This window comes from Argentina anserina, chromosome 3 (assembly GCF_933775445.1).
Source record: "Argentina anserina chromosome 3, drPotAnse1.1, whole genome shotgun sequence".
NCBI lineage: Eukaryota > Viridiplantae > Streptophyta > Magnoliopsida > Rosales > Rosaceae > Argentina > Argentina anserina.
Genome location: NC_065874.1, coordinates 5522297 through 5537613, shown reverse-complemented (window position 1 = coordinate 5537613; position 15317 = coordinate 5522297). Strand labels below are relative to the sequence as shown.

The window sequence follows — 15317 nt, the reverse complement described above, 5'->3', positions numbered from 1 at the left end:
GTGTTAATTCTCAGATCCCTAATTCACACCACACTTGGAAGTCATCGAAGTTGAAATGAACACAAACCTAAATCACTTAATACAAAGTAGAATACTCCCATTAAAACAAGAGCAAGCACAAGGAGAAATGAAAAAGTGATATTTAGATATAAACCTCACGTCCTGATTTAAATCAAAATACTAACAAATCCGAGCAGTACTTGTAGTTTGCAAGATGTTAATTTTCTCTAACTTATATTTGTATGAGGCTATGAGCAAAAGCTCTCATATATCTTCTATTAATAAAATAAGAAGGAGAGTCGACATGTTAACTGGTTAAATTTTTGAACTACACAAATTATCTGGGGTTTATTAAACTCTAAAATCTATCTGACTATAGTTTGAAGAATATAATTGTAATTTGAAAAATATAAAAGTGAAAAGAAAAAATAGAAGGAGAAACATAACTATCATGTTTTTTTTTTACAATTTCTGTTAGAACAAAAAGAACTAAATATAGCACACACAAAGTATGTTATGAGGCTAGTATATTAAGAATCTAAATGATGTTCCGCTAGGAAACAAACTCAATACTTGCAAAGTCCCACGAATTCGTTTACTATTGGGTTATGTTTACTAGCCAGTACAACGTTTGTTACATAAATGTGCAAATATGCTCTAGTTAATTTACTTGCTATCATACGATCTTTTTTGGGTGATCAGAAGCAGCCATCATACCACATACCATTTCACGATCATGGACATCAAGTTTAGAAACTTGACGTCGCCGTAGTAAATGAGATGGAGTTTTTGCCGCCATTTTATGCTTATGACCATAAACTTTTGTGACTTCAAGCTCAGCCACTACCCCAAAGCCCTTGTATCCATTACTCTCCGCCTCTTGAACGATGTACTTCTCCAATGAAGGTGCCAAGCACTCGCATAGGGACCTGTCAATGCTTACACTCGCTAGCGCCTTGAGGATGCAGCGCCGCCGCATTGGGGACAAAGCTATGACGTGTGGCGGCATTGCAAAGCGGTCGCTGGTCTCCACCGGAGATACTTTAACCTCGTGGACAAAAGTGAGACCACCACCAACAAGAACGTTTTTGTAAGTTTGGACATGGACAAGGCTCTTATGTGTAATTCGGATTTGGAGGGTCGCCGTCGTGCTTTGCGTCGTGTTGTCGTTGCTGAAAGAGTGCATCTTCAAACTGAACGTTTCAGAGGGTGCCGCCATTGATGTATCCATCAAGAGAGAGAGAGAGAGAGAGAGAGAGAGAGAGAGAGAGAGAGAGAGCTAGCTAAGGATTCAGTTGGCCGGTTTCTAGGAAGAGATTAACCAGCAACTTAGTGAACTTACACACACACGTGTATATATATATATATATATATATATATATATATATATATATATATATATAGTACACTTGACATTGTGATTTACAGATTGACATTGGTGAACTAATGCAAAGTAACAATAACCAGGCTGTGCCGGCCGGCCCTTGTAGAGCTCAGTTGTATATCCAAAGCTAGTAAATTAACTTTACTATAATATTTGTTTTAGACTTTTTATGTGGCAAGTGAATAGTAACCAAAACGAAATTGTCCTTAATTTTGAGGTTTGTGAAAATGAAAAATACAATGCGGTACGGCATAGATTATTTTCTTATCAATATAATTGACGTGTGACATAACATAAGAACGCCTCTGATCTTCCAAACCAAATTAAGTTAGCATGCTGATGTTCTCTCTTAAACTGTCATATCTATGTAAACTAGTAGCATCATCCGGCCGTTTTTAATTTTACTGTAGTCCCTGTAATCTAACGTTCTAAACAATTGGCGTACGTATACACGTGCATCAATGATTCAATGATATGCACTGTGTGAATACTAGAACCATCTTCTGGTAAACTAGAAATTATTTAAATTAACAGAAGAAAATCATGAATCAAAATCCTCAAATTCAACTGATGACACGGTCAAGTTTAGTACCATTAATTAAGTTCGGCAAGGCAAGCACATTATACCCGAAAAATGAGCACATTATACACAAACTACTTTTCATTGAGGACTCTTTCAAAGTACAGTACACACATTTTCGAGGAGATTAGGGTACAGACTATTACTAATCTAAGTTCTGACTTCTGAGTACTCATCAAAGCAAAATCAGAGACATAAACGAAAGGGTAGGTACGTAGGTACTACATAGTACTGAATAATGATACAAATTCAAATCTCTCTTCTACAAGATCATCTAAAATTTTATTTGAAGATCACTAATTATGGATTTGTCCACCTGGAAAGCCTTGGCCAGAACATCATCCGAAATTGAAGGATTCGCTCCAAAAACTGAATTAGCAATTGTGATGACTCCAGGGTTTTGGCTGCTCAGAGAGGAGAGTGACACTGCAGTTCCATTACCCACATTTTGCTGGTAGTGAACTAGTCCCACAGGGAAAACAAACACATCACCCTTGTTAAGCACCTTAGAAATGAGCTTGTTGTCAGGATTAGAAGTCACAAACCCAACAGCAACAGTGCCCTCCAAGACTGTTAGAATTTCGGTGGCACGAGGATGGGTGTGAGGAGGGGTAACACCCCACGGTGCATAGTCAATGCGGGCCAGTGAGATTCCGAGGGTGTTGAGTCCTGAAATTTGGGCCACATTGACTGGGGTGATTCTAACTCCGAGAGGGTTTGAGGTATTTCCGGCAATGTGAAGCCCTCCGAAGAAGAAATGGTCGGCTTGCGCTAGCTTGGAGTCCAAGCAAGGTAGGCCATTCACTCTTGGTACTGTGATGCACAAAATATATGTACCAAAATAAAAGTTAAGTACGTACAGTAGGTCAGTAGGATGTACTCTGGATCGACGAACATACATGTTAGTATATGCAAATTACAGCATACAGTTCAGCATTCATGAACGAACGAAAACCAGTTTTTGAAACTAACCTGAGCTAGTCGTGTCAGCTACGCAGAAATCTTGCAATGGACTAGGCTCAAATGCAATGACCAGAGTACATGTCAATGATGTCATGGTCAAGACTGCCAATACCAAAATTTGGTTTGCCATTATAGAGTTGTATATAACAGATGATGAAGTTACTTGCTATTGAAAGATTAAGAGGATTGAGAGTGTGAACTAATCGGTTAGGGACTTGGTTATTTATAGAGATGAGTAGAAGTAGCTAATGAGTTCTGAACGTGAACCAAACACTGACTAGATTTAGCTGCCGGCCTTGAGTTATAGACAATAGAAAAGTTCTGAAAGTTTTAGAGGAGCTAAATTTAGCGTCAAGTCCAAATTATGTTTCTTACTTTTCTATTCCATGTGAATAACTGAATATGCATTAAGAAACTCATCTTGCATACTTTAAACACATCAAGCCAAAGCCTCATGCTAAAATATATATATATATATATATATATATATATATATATATATATATATATATGTGTACGTGCAGTTTTACTGATTGGGTTCACTGAGGATATGTATTAGTATGAAAATGGTAAAGAGAGTTATAAAATTATGAAAATCTATCAGTAGCCGTTTGACAGATTCTGAAGTTCTAGTAAGAACTCACTGAACGCAAACCCCTTTCTATTTGTTTGCACACTGCTCCGGCTAGAGCTGATATGGTCAGATTATCAGTTCTATGTCTTTAGGTGTGTCCATTTGTAATTGAAGGAATGGAAGTGTCTCTTATATGAAAACTAAAATCGGTGAATATACTCGTGAGAACTTCATTGAGTTGCATTACACAATCTCTTATTTTGTAAGTTGAAACTCATTAGTTCATGTTCCGTATCATTACCAGCACAAAACACAGAAGATGAAAAGTTACTCTACATAAGAAAACCTGTAAACGTTTTAGGGCACATTCAGTAGGTAATAAAAACATACGATTGTCATGAGATTGGATATCAATAACTTGAGTCCTTGAACTATTTCTAGTTGATACTGTTGCAACTTCCACTTTCTATGATTCTTAACTAAAACTATGATCCATGAAAGGCAGCAGCCAAGATAAAGCTCACATTCATGGGATAATATGTTACATAAAGACTTCTCTTTTACAGTGCAGATCATGACCTATCGTTACTAGTCCATTCCCAAATAACTTGGTAAGGATGTTCTGAATCTGGGATTTCTTCAGGATGATCTTCCTGAGGTATGGTTCTCTGTCTAAAAACAGCAATCTGGGAAGCAAAACCTGGTTCATCACCATATCCACCAACCCCACTGAACTCAACATCGTAGTTGTGCCTTGTGGCCAATTCAGTTGCCCAGCAATTGAACTGTGCTCTCGTCCACTCAAATTTGTGATCATGGTTACGAAACTTACAAGGTTGTGATTCACTTCTTTCATCCGGATCATCTTCTGGGGTTGATAGAGTAGACTTCTGTAGTATGACGTTATATTCATAGTTTGGAGTTGACACAATAAGTATCTTAGGACAAAAATAACTGAGTGCCACATTGCCAAAGAGATGCGCTTGATCTTCCTCCATATGCTCAATTACCTAGGGTTTTCAGAGTCAATATCAATAACCAATTGCTAAAAAACAGGACAAGTGATTTAAGACTCGGGACAAACAAGATCCTTCACAAATACAGTGATTAATGGACATGGTGACCGAAATTATTCTTATAAACAAATATTTGAAATTCGCATAAAGATAACTTTTGAACTCCTCTCTATATAAGTAATTATTTTCAAGAATCTATTCTTCTTCAAGTTAGATATTTCCCCTCAACTTTGGGTCTGGTGGACATATCACAATTCACATCCACAATATGGATCATCATATATACATATGCACATGAAAGAATATAGAGATATCTAAAGTCTTCAAGTTGTAATGAAAAGATAAGTCGAGGACAGATGTTCAAGTTAAAAAGTACAGATGGGCAGAGATAAGAGGAAACAACTTTCATATAGAGTGAGGCCCGAATACCACAAGGCTTTCAATAAACGAAGTTCATTTCTTGATATGTTGTTTCTTTTTTCAGTGCAAAGTAGATAACAATCCACATTGACAAGATCATAGAAGAATGGGCATAAGTTATTACCTCTAAGCAAGTGCCGATATCAAACCCACACAATCTAGAATCAGAATCTGTAACTGAACCATCATAGAGAATTGCAGATTTTAGGGGTGTAGATGAGATATCAACATCTGAAGTTGAGCTTAATTTGGTATTAAGTATCTGCAATGATAATAGAAAATTAAGAATCACCGCCAAGTAGTTAACTAGATGAACTTTATTGTAGAAACATCAAACAAACAAACAAACAAACAAGTGAAACCAGCTAGAATATAAACAAAGGATCATTTACAGCCTAAGTAAAACAACTCTAAAAGCTTGCAATATCAATACACATCAATTTTTTTAAGTTTTGACAAAGTGTTTATTATGTGTATTGGGAAAGCATACATTCCCTGAGTACCTTAAAAACACCAAGCTTTCTGGTAATAATATTTAGAATCCATATATACTAGGCAGCCAAATCTATCAAGCATAATACTATTTTCTATTTCAGGCAGCTAATTAATGAATAGATAGATACACCGAATGTATTATAGTAAGCAAATAAATCTTATATATGAAAACATCAAAGGTTGTATTATGGTTCAGACCTTTGCTGCACTGGTAAGACTCTTTTGTGAAAGATCCACACCAGCAATTTTTTCCAGAGAAGTTGGGTAATTTAACAGGGAATCCAACAAACTACCAGAGCCACATCCAAAGTCAACCTGCAACAACCAACAAGGACATAAAACTGAATGCCCCGTTTAATTAGTGTAAAGTCGAAAGAGAATAGCAACCCATTCACCAGAGTAGCAGAACAAGATTCTCTGATGCTTTGCACTGCATACTCCACTCGCTGTTTTGATAGTGGAGGGCTGAAAAAGGCGTGCTCCATTCTGTCCTCCAAAGGTTCTATTACCCGCAACAACCTTATAGTGAACTCCAAGCAGCAGGTTTCTGAAGAACAACAACACCAATCAAATGAACCTTCTTTCATATCTCGAAACATAAATTCTTCCCAAAAGAATTGTAACATGAACAAAAATCAAGCACTGATACCTATAATGAGAATCAATAACAAGGTTTTACTCTTTCCTAATTACTTGTCTTTGCAGGTCCAAAACGTCCAACAGATCTGATGAAATTATTGATAGCGGCTCAATGTTAAGATCATGAATTTAATTATTACTGATCATGGCTAATGCTGATAAAATAACTCTCACTCTCTATTCCATGAAATGTTTTTCTCACACATAATGCAAAATTTAAGAAACCCTCAATTTAAGCTAGAATTATTTTCATAAATTTCTGGGAGAATCTGGCTATTTGGGTGCTCTTTATAGACATTTAACATAGAAAATAAGCAACTCACTTGAAGACAATAAGGAAAACATTCTTGCAGAATCATCAGCTGCAGCAAAAATCAAATCTTGAGGGGGCAGATCCATAAAGAAACAAGCAGACTGACCGACAGACATCTGAATGAGAACTGATTCAAGATGCGGATTCACAGCTCCAGATGCTATCTCAAACTCAAAGTCGTCACTGCTTTCCAGTTGTTCTTTCATATGCTCTTCAGTCACAAGAGATGCAGAATAACTCACACATGATAAGGACCCATTGGATGGACAAACACCAGAATCAGGGCCTTCTATAATCAGCGAATGAAGTCCTTGTCCAGAGAGAGATTTTGGTACATTCACTGAGTTCGAATTTACTAATTTGCCTTCTTCAATCTCACTATGACCAACATTACGAAAAAATTGGCAAAGCTTAAATGCTTCAACAAAAAAATTTGGTTCAAATCTAATGTCAAGGTCATCAGCAGAAGCCTTTAATGTCTCAAACGACACATTTGGATCCGTAAAATATATATCTAACCATAATAGAACTTTCAAAGAAGCATTTTGGACAGAATCATTCTGCATTCTGAAAGAAATTTTTGGTGAGCATTCTAAAATCAAATCCTGAAATTTCGAATGTACTTTTAGTTCACAGCTGAAGCTACCTCCAGATTTTACTGTTTCATTTGCACCAGTAGCAACAACACAACCATTTGCATGTTCTGTGTCTTTCACACCCAAGTCTGTCACCCTTAACTTCTTGTGTGATTGTGACGAGTCAGATGATTCTTCTAGACTCAAAGTAGAGAAGATAGGCTGAGAAAGCCGATGCTGACGACAGAATGTACATAGTATCTCCCTTGGTAACAAACCTTTCCATTTTGCATTTGTAGTAAATGCCAAAGGTAACTCGGCTGCAAGTATTTTCCCTCTGGACAGCTTGTAAAGTCCACTTGGTGTCTTGCCAATAAGCATCCTGCCGAACCACATCCAAGTAAGACCAAATTATACAATCTAATTTGCACCTAAAAATAAAATGACGCACGAAAGGGAGTAATTCATATTTGCTATGTGTTTTTCAAATTATTGGGGGGTGAAAAAATAAAAAGCAGACTTTGATGTAGCTAAAGTTAAAGAAGACCTGTAATATGATTTCAAAGATACATCTTCATAGAAAAGGTCCTTGGATCTCCATGTGTAGCCAATCGTTGCCAATATAGCATCACCATATATATTTTGACCAGACAAGTAACTTGCTCTTGCATTTGAAGATCCTTCAAAGCTACAAACTTCTTTGGAATGAGCATCTGAAGAAATATCCAACAGAGATTGCTTTGGAGCAGCAAAGTGCAGCCTTGTCTCAGAAGAAGCCTTACCTATAGGCCTGTCAATTGTCAAAGAATCCATGAAAATATGCATCACTCATTTAGCACAGACAATTACAGATCTATGTCTTCCAAAATTTTCAGGGTTAACCGCCCGTATACCTTGAGATCATAAGGTCTGAAGCTTCCAACAACCCAAGTTGTTTAGCAATAGCATCCAGGTAATAACCAGAAGATGTAAGATTAAGGATAACCCTTTCAACAGTCTTCTCCAGTGAACAGGGTATAATTATGGCTTCAACCATAAGAATTTCAGGGCAGCCTGATTTGTTTGGAATTGGCTGGATACAAGATAACTCTATAATTTCAGGAGGGTATGGATTTTCCCTCCTAATCCAGAGCTCTTCCTCTGAACTAGCAATATATCCAGATAATCTAGCAGCTGCCCTTATAACATATGATATAATTAAGAAGGGATCTAATTCCACCTTAGGATCAATGGATTTGCACAAATTATTTAGTGTTGCGTCAAAGACGGCTAAGGCACAAGCAGGGACGAAGCCAGCGCGATGACCTTCTCTTTGCAAAGCTGCTCTCAAATGACCTCCCAGCGGATGAAGAGATGAAAGGAACTGTAACAATGAAACATACAGGGGCAGGTTTGAGCCATAATTTATAAAGTTTGAACATGTATGTGCTCAAGGACTACAAACCTCGTCTGAAAATAGATATTTGACTTGGGAAACTAAGCCATCCCATGTTTCTGGAAGAGAGGACCTTTTTGCGGCAGGATTAAAGCGCAGCTGCAGAAATGGAATAAATGATTACCAACAATAGCCATAAGATGGTTAAAAAACCCAAAAAAAAAAGTTTTTAAGAGTACTTCTACAGGGACAACTTTGGAAGCAACACTTATGACATCGTTCGATAATATTCATATTCACTGACATCGAACATAATGATTATTAATTTATATTCAACCACACCTTTTCCAAAGCCAACTCAGCAGCAGCCTGTTCAGCATCCTTCTTCTTTTTAAACTTCCCAGATACAACAGTAATTTCCGGAAGCTTCAAGGTACAGCAGTAAAGGCAAGGGCCTTTCTGCACAATGGCTAATCCTGGACATCCATTTTCAGCAGACTCATGCACTTCCTCAAGTGTATAGCAAGCATTGGCACCAAACTTTTCGTGTATAATAGCCTTAGGTGTCTGTGTATTCTTTCGAACTGTGACAGATGAGGCTCCTTCAGTTTCCATGAGCAACCAACAGATCTACAAAAGGCTTCCAAAGTGTTAGATATGGACTCCTATATGAAAAAGACTCGGAGGAAACCGTATCCATTTATGTTAATAATTGTGTACACGACACTATATTACTATATGATCCTTAAAACAACTAGATAATCCAAAAACAAACGTCCATGTACTTGTTCGATTGGCACTTTATCTCACTCATTCAAGCCATTCAAAAGACGATCAAGTTTTAGGATAAACAAGGTAGGATATAGAAAATATGCAAAAAGAAACTCGAACACGGCCGATCAAGCTACAGGTTTATAAACGTGAATGAAATTTAAAATGGCATTGCTTTCAATATGAATGACGATCATCCCCAAAACAAATAACTCTGTATCAATTGTAACCAATAACAAATAACTCTATATCAAAACTAAAACAAGCAAAAATATAAGAAAAGAACAGTCTTTTCTGTTCCCAACTTGAACTCCAACAAATCCCAACTTCTGATCACCCAATTTAGTTTGTTTTTTTTTTTTTTGGTTCCAAAATATTTGGTCCCTCCATGATGATCGAATAAGAAATACATAACAAAAAGGTTGAACCTTTCAACTAACCATTACAGAACACAAAGCAATGCAGGAAGAAATTCGATCAAAAAGTAGCCGAAAAGTGAAACTAAGCAGTGAAACGAAATGGGTTTCGAAGCAAGAGCCAAACCCAGTAAATAAAGCATCCAGTTCACACAGAAAAACCAAGCAAAACCAAAAATCAGTTCACAAATTGAAGACAAACCCAAATCAGAAAACCAAAAGAAAATGCTGATGATAATGTAAACACACCAGAATAATGGTAATAGAATCAAAGAGAAGAGTAAAGGTCGTACCTTTCTGCACTAACAGCTTTCAAAGTTTTTAGACAGAGAAACTGAGAGACTGAGAGAAGTGGGTTATGGGGGTAGTTTAGGTCAGTGTGGGGTTGTCCTAAGGGGGGAAGCGAGTTTTGTGTGTTCTGGTGGAATTTGTTGGGGAATTGTTTTTGTTTGTGAATATATAAAGAGAAAGGAGGGAAAGTGGTTGTTTATCATGAACATGAAACTTTGGACATAGTGGGGTCGAAGAACTGTCTAAGTCGAACCTTCTTCGTTTGGTCCCGACTTCCTTCGGAAGGAGCTTCTCTTTGCTGTTTTGTGGTCTGAGGAGTCTTCTCTTTGCTAAATTCTACTTTTGACCCTCTTCAAAAATCATCATGGTCTGAGGAGCTTCTTTGTTAAGTTATAGGTAATTCTAAAAAGAGTTTTTTTCACCAATAGTCCCTATCAATGTGATATCTCAACTCTTAATCGTACCAATGTGATACCCAGATTCTAGTATTGCTATCATTGAAGTACTTCCGTCAGTTTTTTTTCAACTTCTCCGTCATCTTGGTAACGTGGCAAGTACGTGAGGCCCACAAAGAGGGATAAAAGACAAAATTAACCTCATCTGAGAGGAGCAATGTTTTTCCCGCCCTTTACCTTGAGAAAGACACCCAACAATTCCAATTTTGGCGCCAATTTTTCCTCCCTACTCCTTAATTTGTGTCTCTTAACTAAACTAAAGAACTACCGCCAATCAGTCGACCACAATCTGATAAAACCTAGATCAATCTCATTTTCTATTTTTACCCTAGCACTTGTTAAACTAACAGAATAAATATAGAAATTTATATGGAACATCTCATTTCCACAATCTCATAAGAATATAGAAACGCATAACTTCACGAAATTCAAATACATGTTTAAGTACCATTAGTTCTTACAAGCAAAAATCATGGCAGATCAACATAAAAAGTGGCAACTAATGGTACTTAAACATGTATTTGAATTTCGTTAAGTTATGTGTTTCTATATTCTTATGAGATTGTGGAAATGAGATGTTCCATATAAATTTCTATATTTATTCTGTTAGTTTAACAAGTGCTAGGGTAAAAATAGAAAATGAGATTGATCTAGGTTTTATCAGATTGTGGTCGACTGGTTGGTGGTAGTTCTTTAGTTTAGATAAGAGACACAAATTAAGGAGTATGGAGGGAAAATTGGCGCCAAAATTGAAATTGTTGGGTGTCTTTCTCAAGATAAAGGGCGGGAAAAACATTGCTCCTCTCAGATGAGGTTAATTTTATCTTTTAACCCTCTTTGTGGGCCTCACGTACTTGCCACGTCACCAAGATGACGGAGAAGTTGAAAAAAACTGATGGAAGTATTTCAATGATAGCAATACTAGAGTCTGGGTATCGCATTGGTACGATTAAGAGTTGATGTATCACATTGGTAGGTACACCAGAGTTGAGGGACTCTTGGTGAAAAAAACTCTTCTAAAAAAAACAGAGTTATAGGGTAATTACTTTCTCAATAAGTCTACTTCTCTTAATATAATGGCACAAAGCGCATATTTGAACTCTGGAAATCGAAAAGTCATTACAAATTTACAATAGTGTGTAACCACATAACTAGAGAATGAATAGTCGTTGAACACAGTGAATGTGCAGTTTAAGGTAATTTATATTTGACAAGCTCGCATTTGCACACTAGGATTAGAATTGAGAATGAAGAGTTGTAAAGGACAATGATTCAATGAATGTGAAGTTTGGGTGTTTCTACTGATAAGGTATGTGTGAAAAAATAGGTTATTGACGTTATATGATGACTGCAAGGAAACAATGACGTTACTCGATGACCGCAAGAAAACAAATCTCAAATTGAAATTGTTTTGTGTGAAATAGGTCAAGTGTTTGATTTTACCAGGATCATTCCACTTGTTTAAAAAGTTTTCTATAAAGAGTCATCATTTTATTCTTTCATTCTTCCGTTCATCCGGGGACACCAATGTGCATTGGGACTAGAAAATTTGAATCAAGAACCTCTTGCACCAAAATGAAGATGAATTCCAAAACCTTGATTCATGCATTGCATAATGTGCATTTCTTCTGTAAATCATGGAAAATAAACTGTGATTGCATTGATCATTTGATCCCAAAGGAATATAAAAGATCTTTCGTTCATTTACTCCACTGACAGTAGCACAGCTCTATTTATCTAATACCAAGTACCATACATTTACAACAGTCAGATTAAGCATCATTCTTGCCAGAGTAGTAATGGCGAAATACGCAGGAGAAGTCCTTTGTTTCATGCCCATCCTCACAGAGCTCCCTATATCTGCAGAAGACATCAATACATAAATTATATCATTACTATCTGATAGAGAAAGGATGTAATTATCGTCCATTACTATCCCCTTTACCAGTTTTAGCACCTAAGTTGAATTCTGGATGCCAATGAAAGCTTTTATCAATCTTTGGCTGGACTCTCATTCAAGAAAAAGCTACAATTTAAACCTTAGCTACTAGACACCAATGTAACGATGAAATGCAAACTTCGAAGACAAAGTGACTGATAACTGTGATTTAGGCTCAGAAAAGAAGAGGGACTTACATCTCTTGTGCTTGGGATGTCAACGGGCATCGTAGACCAACCTCTTTGGCTGATGTTGCAGCAATATTTACATCTTTAGCCTGCAATCACGATAAGCTCTCACCTCAGTACCCTATTCCAAATGATTAAGCAACACACTGTAGAAGTGTTACAGGGACCTTCAAGTGGGCACATGCATGTATGTAATAATGGGTTCTACAACGGCAGAAAACCTGTTCCTACATAAATGTGTGTTTGAGCAGGTACACACACCTGTACTATGCTACTACTACAAAGGCCCTAAACTAACTCGAGAAAAAATTATGAACTCGATCAAACTAGTTAACTTACCATAAGTTTGGATGCAAATCCACCGTCATAGTCCCTCGATGAGGGAACCCCTTCCATCACTCCTGGAACTGGATTATAACTATCGCTGTCATGCATTGAATGCCATATTCGTAATATTAGGCATTATAAACCAGATGCAAACACAAATTTTCCCAAATATGAGCTAAAAAGATGAAGATGCTACATATATATGTGTCGGGAGAGACATTATACAAATGAATGGAATGTCCTAAACCAGAATTTACAGTATACTCAAGAATACCTGCTCCAACAGCGAGCACTGGAAGAGTTAAACACTTTTGTTAGAGTACTGGCAGATATTCCTAGAGATTGACCAAGAGCAAGTGATTCTGAGATGCCAATCATACTGATAGCCAGTGCCAGATTATTGCAGATCTTTGCAGCCTATATATAGCAAACAGATAAAGAGTTCAATTACTCCGCAGATTATCCAGGTCGTCTAAGAACTAAGTATGAATTGCTCAGAATGAGCTGAAGATACTGTATATTTGATGTAGTAAATGATGTAACTTACTGAACCATTTCCTGCTCCACCACAATAAACTGTGTTCTTCCCCATTGAAAGGAACAAGGGTGTAGCTGCCGCATAAGCTTCCTTGGATCCACCAACCTTGACACATGTCATCTCTTCATCAATACTCACAGCTTAGAAAACATCAATCTAATCACAAGCCTTGTTGCCTTCTGGAAGCATATATCTAGTCTATACACATATATCACTGAACGAAGCAGAACCCCAAACTGCATCCAAGTCTACAAAAATGGGATTGCAATATATAAAAAATACCATGAAAGTAAGAGTCCCAGCTTCCGCAGCAAGGACACCTCCAGATACAGGAGCATCCAGCAAGGCAGGCTTCTTCCAATGATCTAACAAAATTACAAGTCTGGTTATATAGAGGATACAATTGAACTCATAAAAGACGCTCTTTCATATGTATCAACTATCAAGTATCAACACATAAAACCGTTGCCTTCCGCAACTTCAACCATTCAATATCTAAAATTATATATTCAAATAGTCAAATGAGAATCTGATATTGTACCTTTTCCTTTCTGTTCCTTTAGAGTGCAGTGAGAGACAATGGTAGAAAGCTTTCTTGATGTTTGTGGATCAATAGTTGATGAATCTATGAATAACCGTGGCCGCAAATTCTCCCTATAAAGTAAACCATTTGGTCCAGTATAAACATCCCGTACCTGCATGTGGAAACAAAAAAGTGTCCATTATGAAGTCACAGATTTGGAAGCTGAACACCTCAAAATGGCTTTACTACTCTTTCATACTCTCATATGTTAGTCTACAAGGCATCACAGATGAAATATAAAGGTGATGCTTTTGTGGCACTGAATAAAAAGTTGACAAAGGTCTGTCTCAAGCTTCCTAATATATGGAAGATCATGTGATTCATGTCACTACATCATAGGCAAAATACAGTGTTTCCATAAGATTGTATGGATTACAAAACTCACATGAGATGAGGTAGGGAGCATCGTGATTACAACATCACTAACTTCTGCAACTTCAAAAGGTGTATCTTTCGTTGCAGCTCCCATATCAAAGAACTTTTTCATGGCATTGCAGTTTCTGAAAACACAAATGCAAAGTGGCCTCATTACTTGATTACTTCACACCTAGTACGTTCAATGGTCACCTTGAAGATAAATGTATACAACTTATAGTGATTCACATGTTATTATACTAATAATTTGCAGATTAAACTAATTGGATATATGAGGTCCAAAGATTTAGTAGAATAGATTCAAGTAGATTACATGTCATGAACAGCTACTTGATATCCCGCCTTTATTAGATTGTTTGCCATTCTGGATCCCATGTTTCCCAGTCCTATAAACCCGACAGTCTGCAAACCATCATTTAAGCACTATCAACTCACTGGAGCAACAAAATTGTTCAAAAACAGTTGGAATCTCCAAAACATAATCAATTACTTGAATCTATGTTAGACTTAGAATACTCACAAGTCACAACAGATATATAATATATCATATGCTCCCAGCAACTCAGTTCTCTCACATACCCAGTAAGGAATTATCATCGGATACCTTAAAGCACTTCTAGTCAAAACTATACTGGGTCTTGGTCTTCAGAGAAACTGTATCTACTAGTTAAAAAACGATAAAGATCGAAGCTTTACCTCAAATTGGGACGAGCCTTGTGCCGAGTAAAATTTCCTCGGTAGAATCCTTCTGCAAATACATCTGGATAGATTAAGCAGTGACCTCACTTTGTACATGACTGCCATGCTTACCTCGCAGTATCTCAGTCTAATGATCACTCACTACTTGCAAAACGTGCTAATCATATGGAGTGATATAACACAGACAGCTATGAGCTTTGGTTAGAATGAAAAAGCAAACAAGAAATCTTTGTCTCTGTCACGTGTTTAAATATTACCCTTATCTTAAGAAGCATTTTCTTTTCAGATGAAATGCTCATCCAGCTATGTATGCTTTGTAGACATAGAGCGTACTTATTTTTGTATTTTTTTTAAACACCGTATAATGTAATAATCTCATACTCAGAAATACCATACAACTT

At 37.0% G+C, this 15317-nt stretch overlaps 3 protein-coding genes across 5 annotated transcripts; all 3 read right to left on the bottom strand.

The window, feature by feature from the left end:
• Nucleotides 1–2060: 2060 nt before the first annotated feature.
• LOC126786200 (putative germin-like protein 2-1) lies at nucleotides 2061–3064 on the bottom strand. Of its 3 annotated transcripts, none has more exons than XM_050511952.1 (2): nucleotides 2937–3064; nucleotides 2061–2777 (listed from the first exon to the last, which is right to left on the bottom strand). In XM_050511952.1, exons 1-2 carry the CDS (start codon nucleotides 3055–3057, stop codon nucleotides 2239–2241), a joined length of 660 nt encoding a protein of 219 aa, XP_050367909.1. In that variant the 5' UTR covers nucleotides 3058–3064; the 3' UTR covers nucleotides 2061–2238. The 3 variants fall into 3 exon arrangements, with proteins under 3 accessions (XP_050367909.1, XP_050367911.1, XP_050367912.1); XM_050511954.1 differs by having other exon boundaries at nucleotides 2061–2768; nucleotides 2937–3061; XM_050511955.1 differs by having other exon boundaries at nucleotides 2061–2708; nucleotides 2937–3061.
• An 829-nt stretch (nucleotides 3065–3893) lies between these two features.
• Nucleotides 3894–10146, bottom strand: LOC126786238 (small RNA 2'-O-methyltransferase-like). The gene is made up of 10 exons (XM_050512002.1): nucleotides 9815–10146; nucleotides 8677–8964; nucleotides 8404–8493; nucleotides 7853–8322; nucleotides 7507–7749; nucleotides 6395–7341; nucleotides 5828–5979; nucleotides 5631–5747; nucleotides 5062–5199; nucleotides 3894–4511 (listed from the first exon to the last, which is right to left on the bottom strand). The coding sequence occupies exons 2-10, from the start codon at nucleotides 8947–8949 to the stop codon at nucleotides 4074–4076; spliced, it is 2868 nt and encodes a 955-aa protein (XP_050367959.1). The 5' UTR covers nucleotides 8950–8964; nucleotides 9815–10146; the 3' UTR covers nucleotides 3894–4073.
• A 1699-nt stretch (nucleotides 10147–11845) lies between these two features.
• Nucleotides 11846–15116, bottom strand: LOC126788124 (probable 3-hydroxyisobutyrate dehydrogenase, mitochondrial). The gene is made up of 10 exons (XM_050514090.1): nucleotides 14914–15116; nucleotides 14531–14619; nucleotides 14228–14342; nucleotides 13801–13954; nucleotides 13542–13624; nucleotides 13269–13364; nucleotides 12996–13138; nucleotides 12734–12818; nucleotides 12404–12483; nucleotides 11846–12127 (listed from the first exon to the last, which is right to left on the bottom strand). The coding sequence occupies exons 1-10, from the start codon at nucleotides 15019–15021 to the stop codon at nucleotides 12040–12042; spliced, it is 1041 nt and encodes a 346-aa protein (XP_050370047.1). The 5' UTR covers nucleotides 15022–15116; the 3' UTR covers nucleotides 11846–12039.
• Nucleotides 15117–15317: the final 201 nt, after the last annotated feature.

What these genes read in the sequence shown, in the direction of transcription:
- LOC126786200 (XM_050511952.1), bottom strand. Translation starts at nt 3,057, where the DNA reads ATGGCAAACCAAATTTTGGTATTGGCAGTCTTGACCATGACATCATTG. An exon ending in AGCTGACACGACTAGCTCAG is followed by an intron (nt 2,778 to 2,936) that starts GTTAGTTTCAAA and finishes TGTGCATCACAG; the next exon opens with TACCAAGAGTGAATGGCCTA.
- LOC126786238 (XM_050512002.1), bottom strand. Translation starts at nt 8,949, where the DNA reads ATGGAAACTGAAGGAGCCTCATCTGTCACAGTTCGAAAGAATACACAG. An exon ending in AATATCTATTTTCAGACGAG is followed by an intron (nt 8,323 to 8,403) that starts GTTTGTAGTCCT and finishes TCATTGTTACAG; the next exon opens with TTCCTTTCATCTCTTCATCC. An exon ending in AATCTTGTTCTGCTACTCTG is followed by an intron (nt 5,748 to 5,827) that starts GTGAATGGGTTG and finishes TGGTTGTTGCAG; the next exon opens with GTTGACTTTGGATGTGGCTC.
- LOC126788124 (XM_050514090.1), bottom strand. Translation starts at nt 15,021, where the DNA reads ATGGCAGTCATGTACAAAGTGAGGTCACTGCTTAATCTATCCAGATGT. An exon ending in TGCTCCCTACCTCATCTCAT is followed by an intron (nt 13,955 to 14,227) that starts GTGAGTTTTGTA and finishes TTCCACATGCAG; the next exon opens with GTACGGGATGTTTATACTGG. An exon ending in AAAGGAACAGAAAGGAAAAG is followed by an intron (nt 13,625 to 13,800) that starts GTACAATATCAG and finishes TAATTTTGTTAG; the next exon opens with ATCATTGGAAGAAGCCTGCC.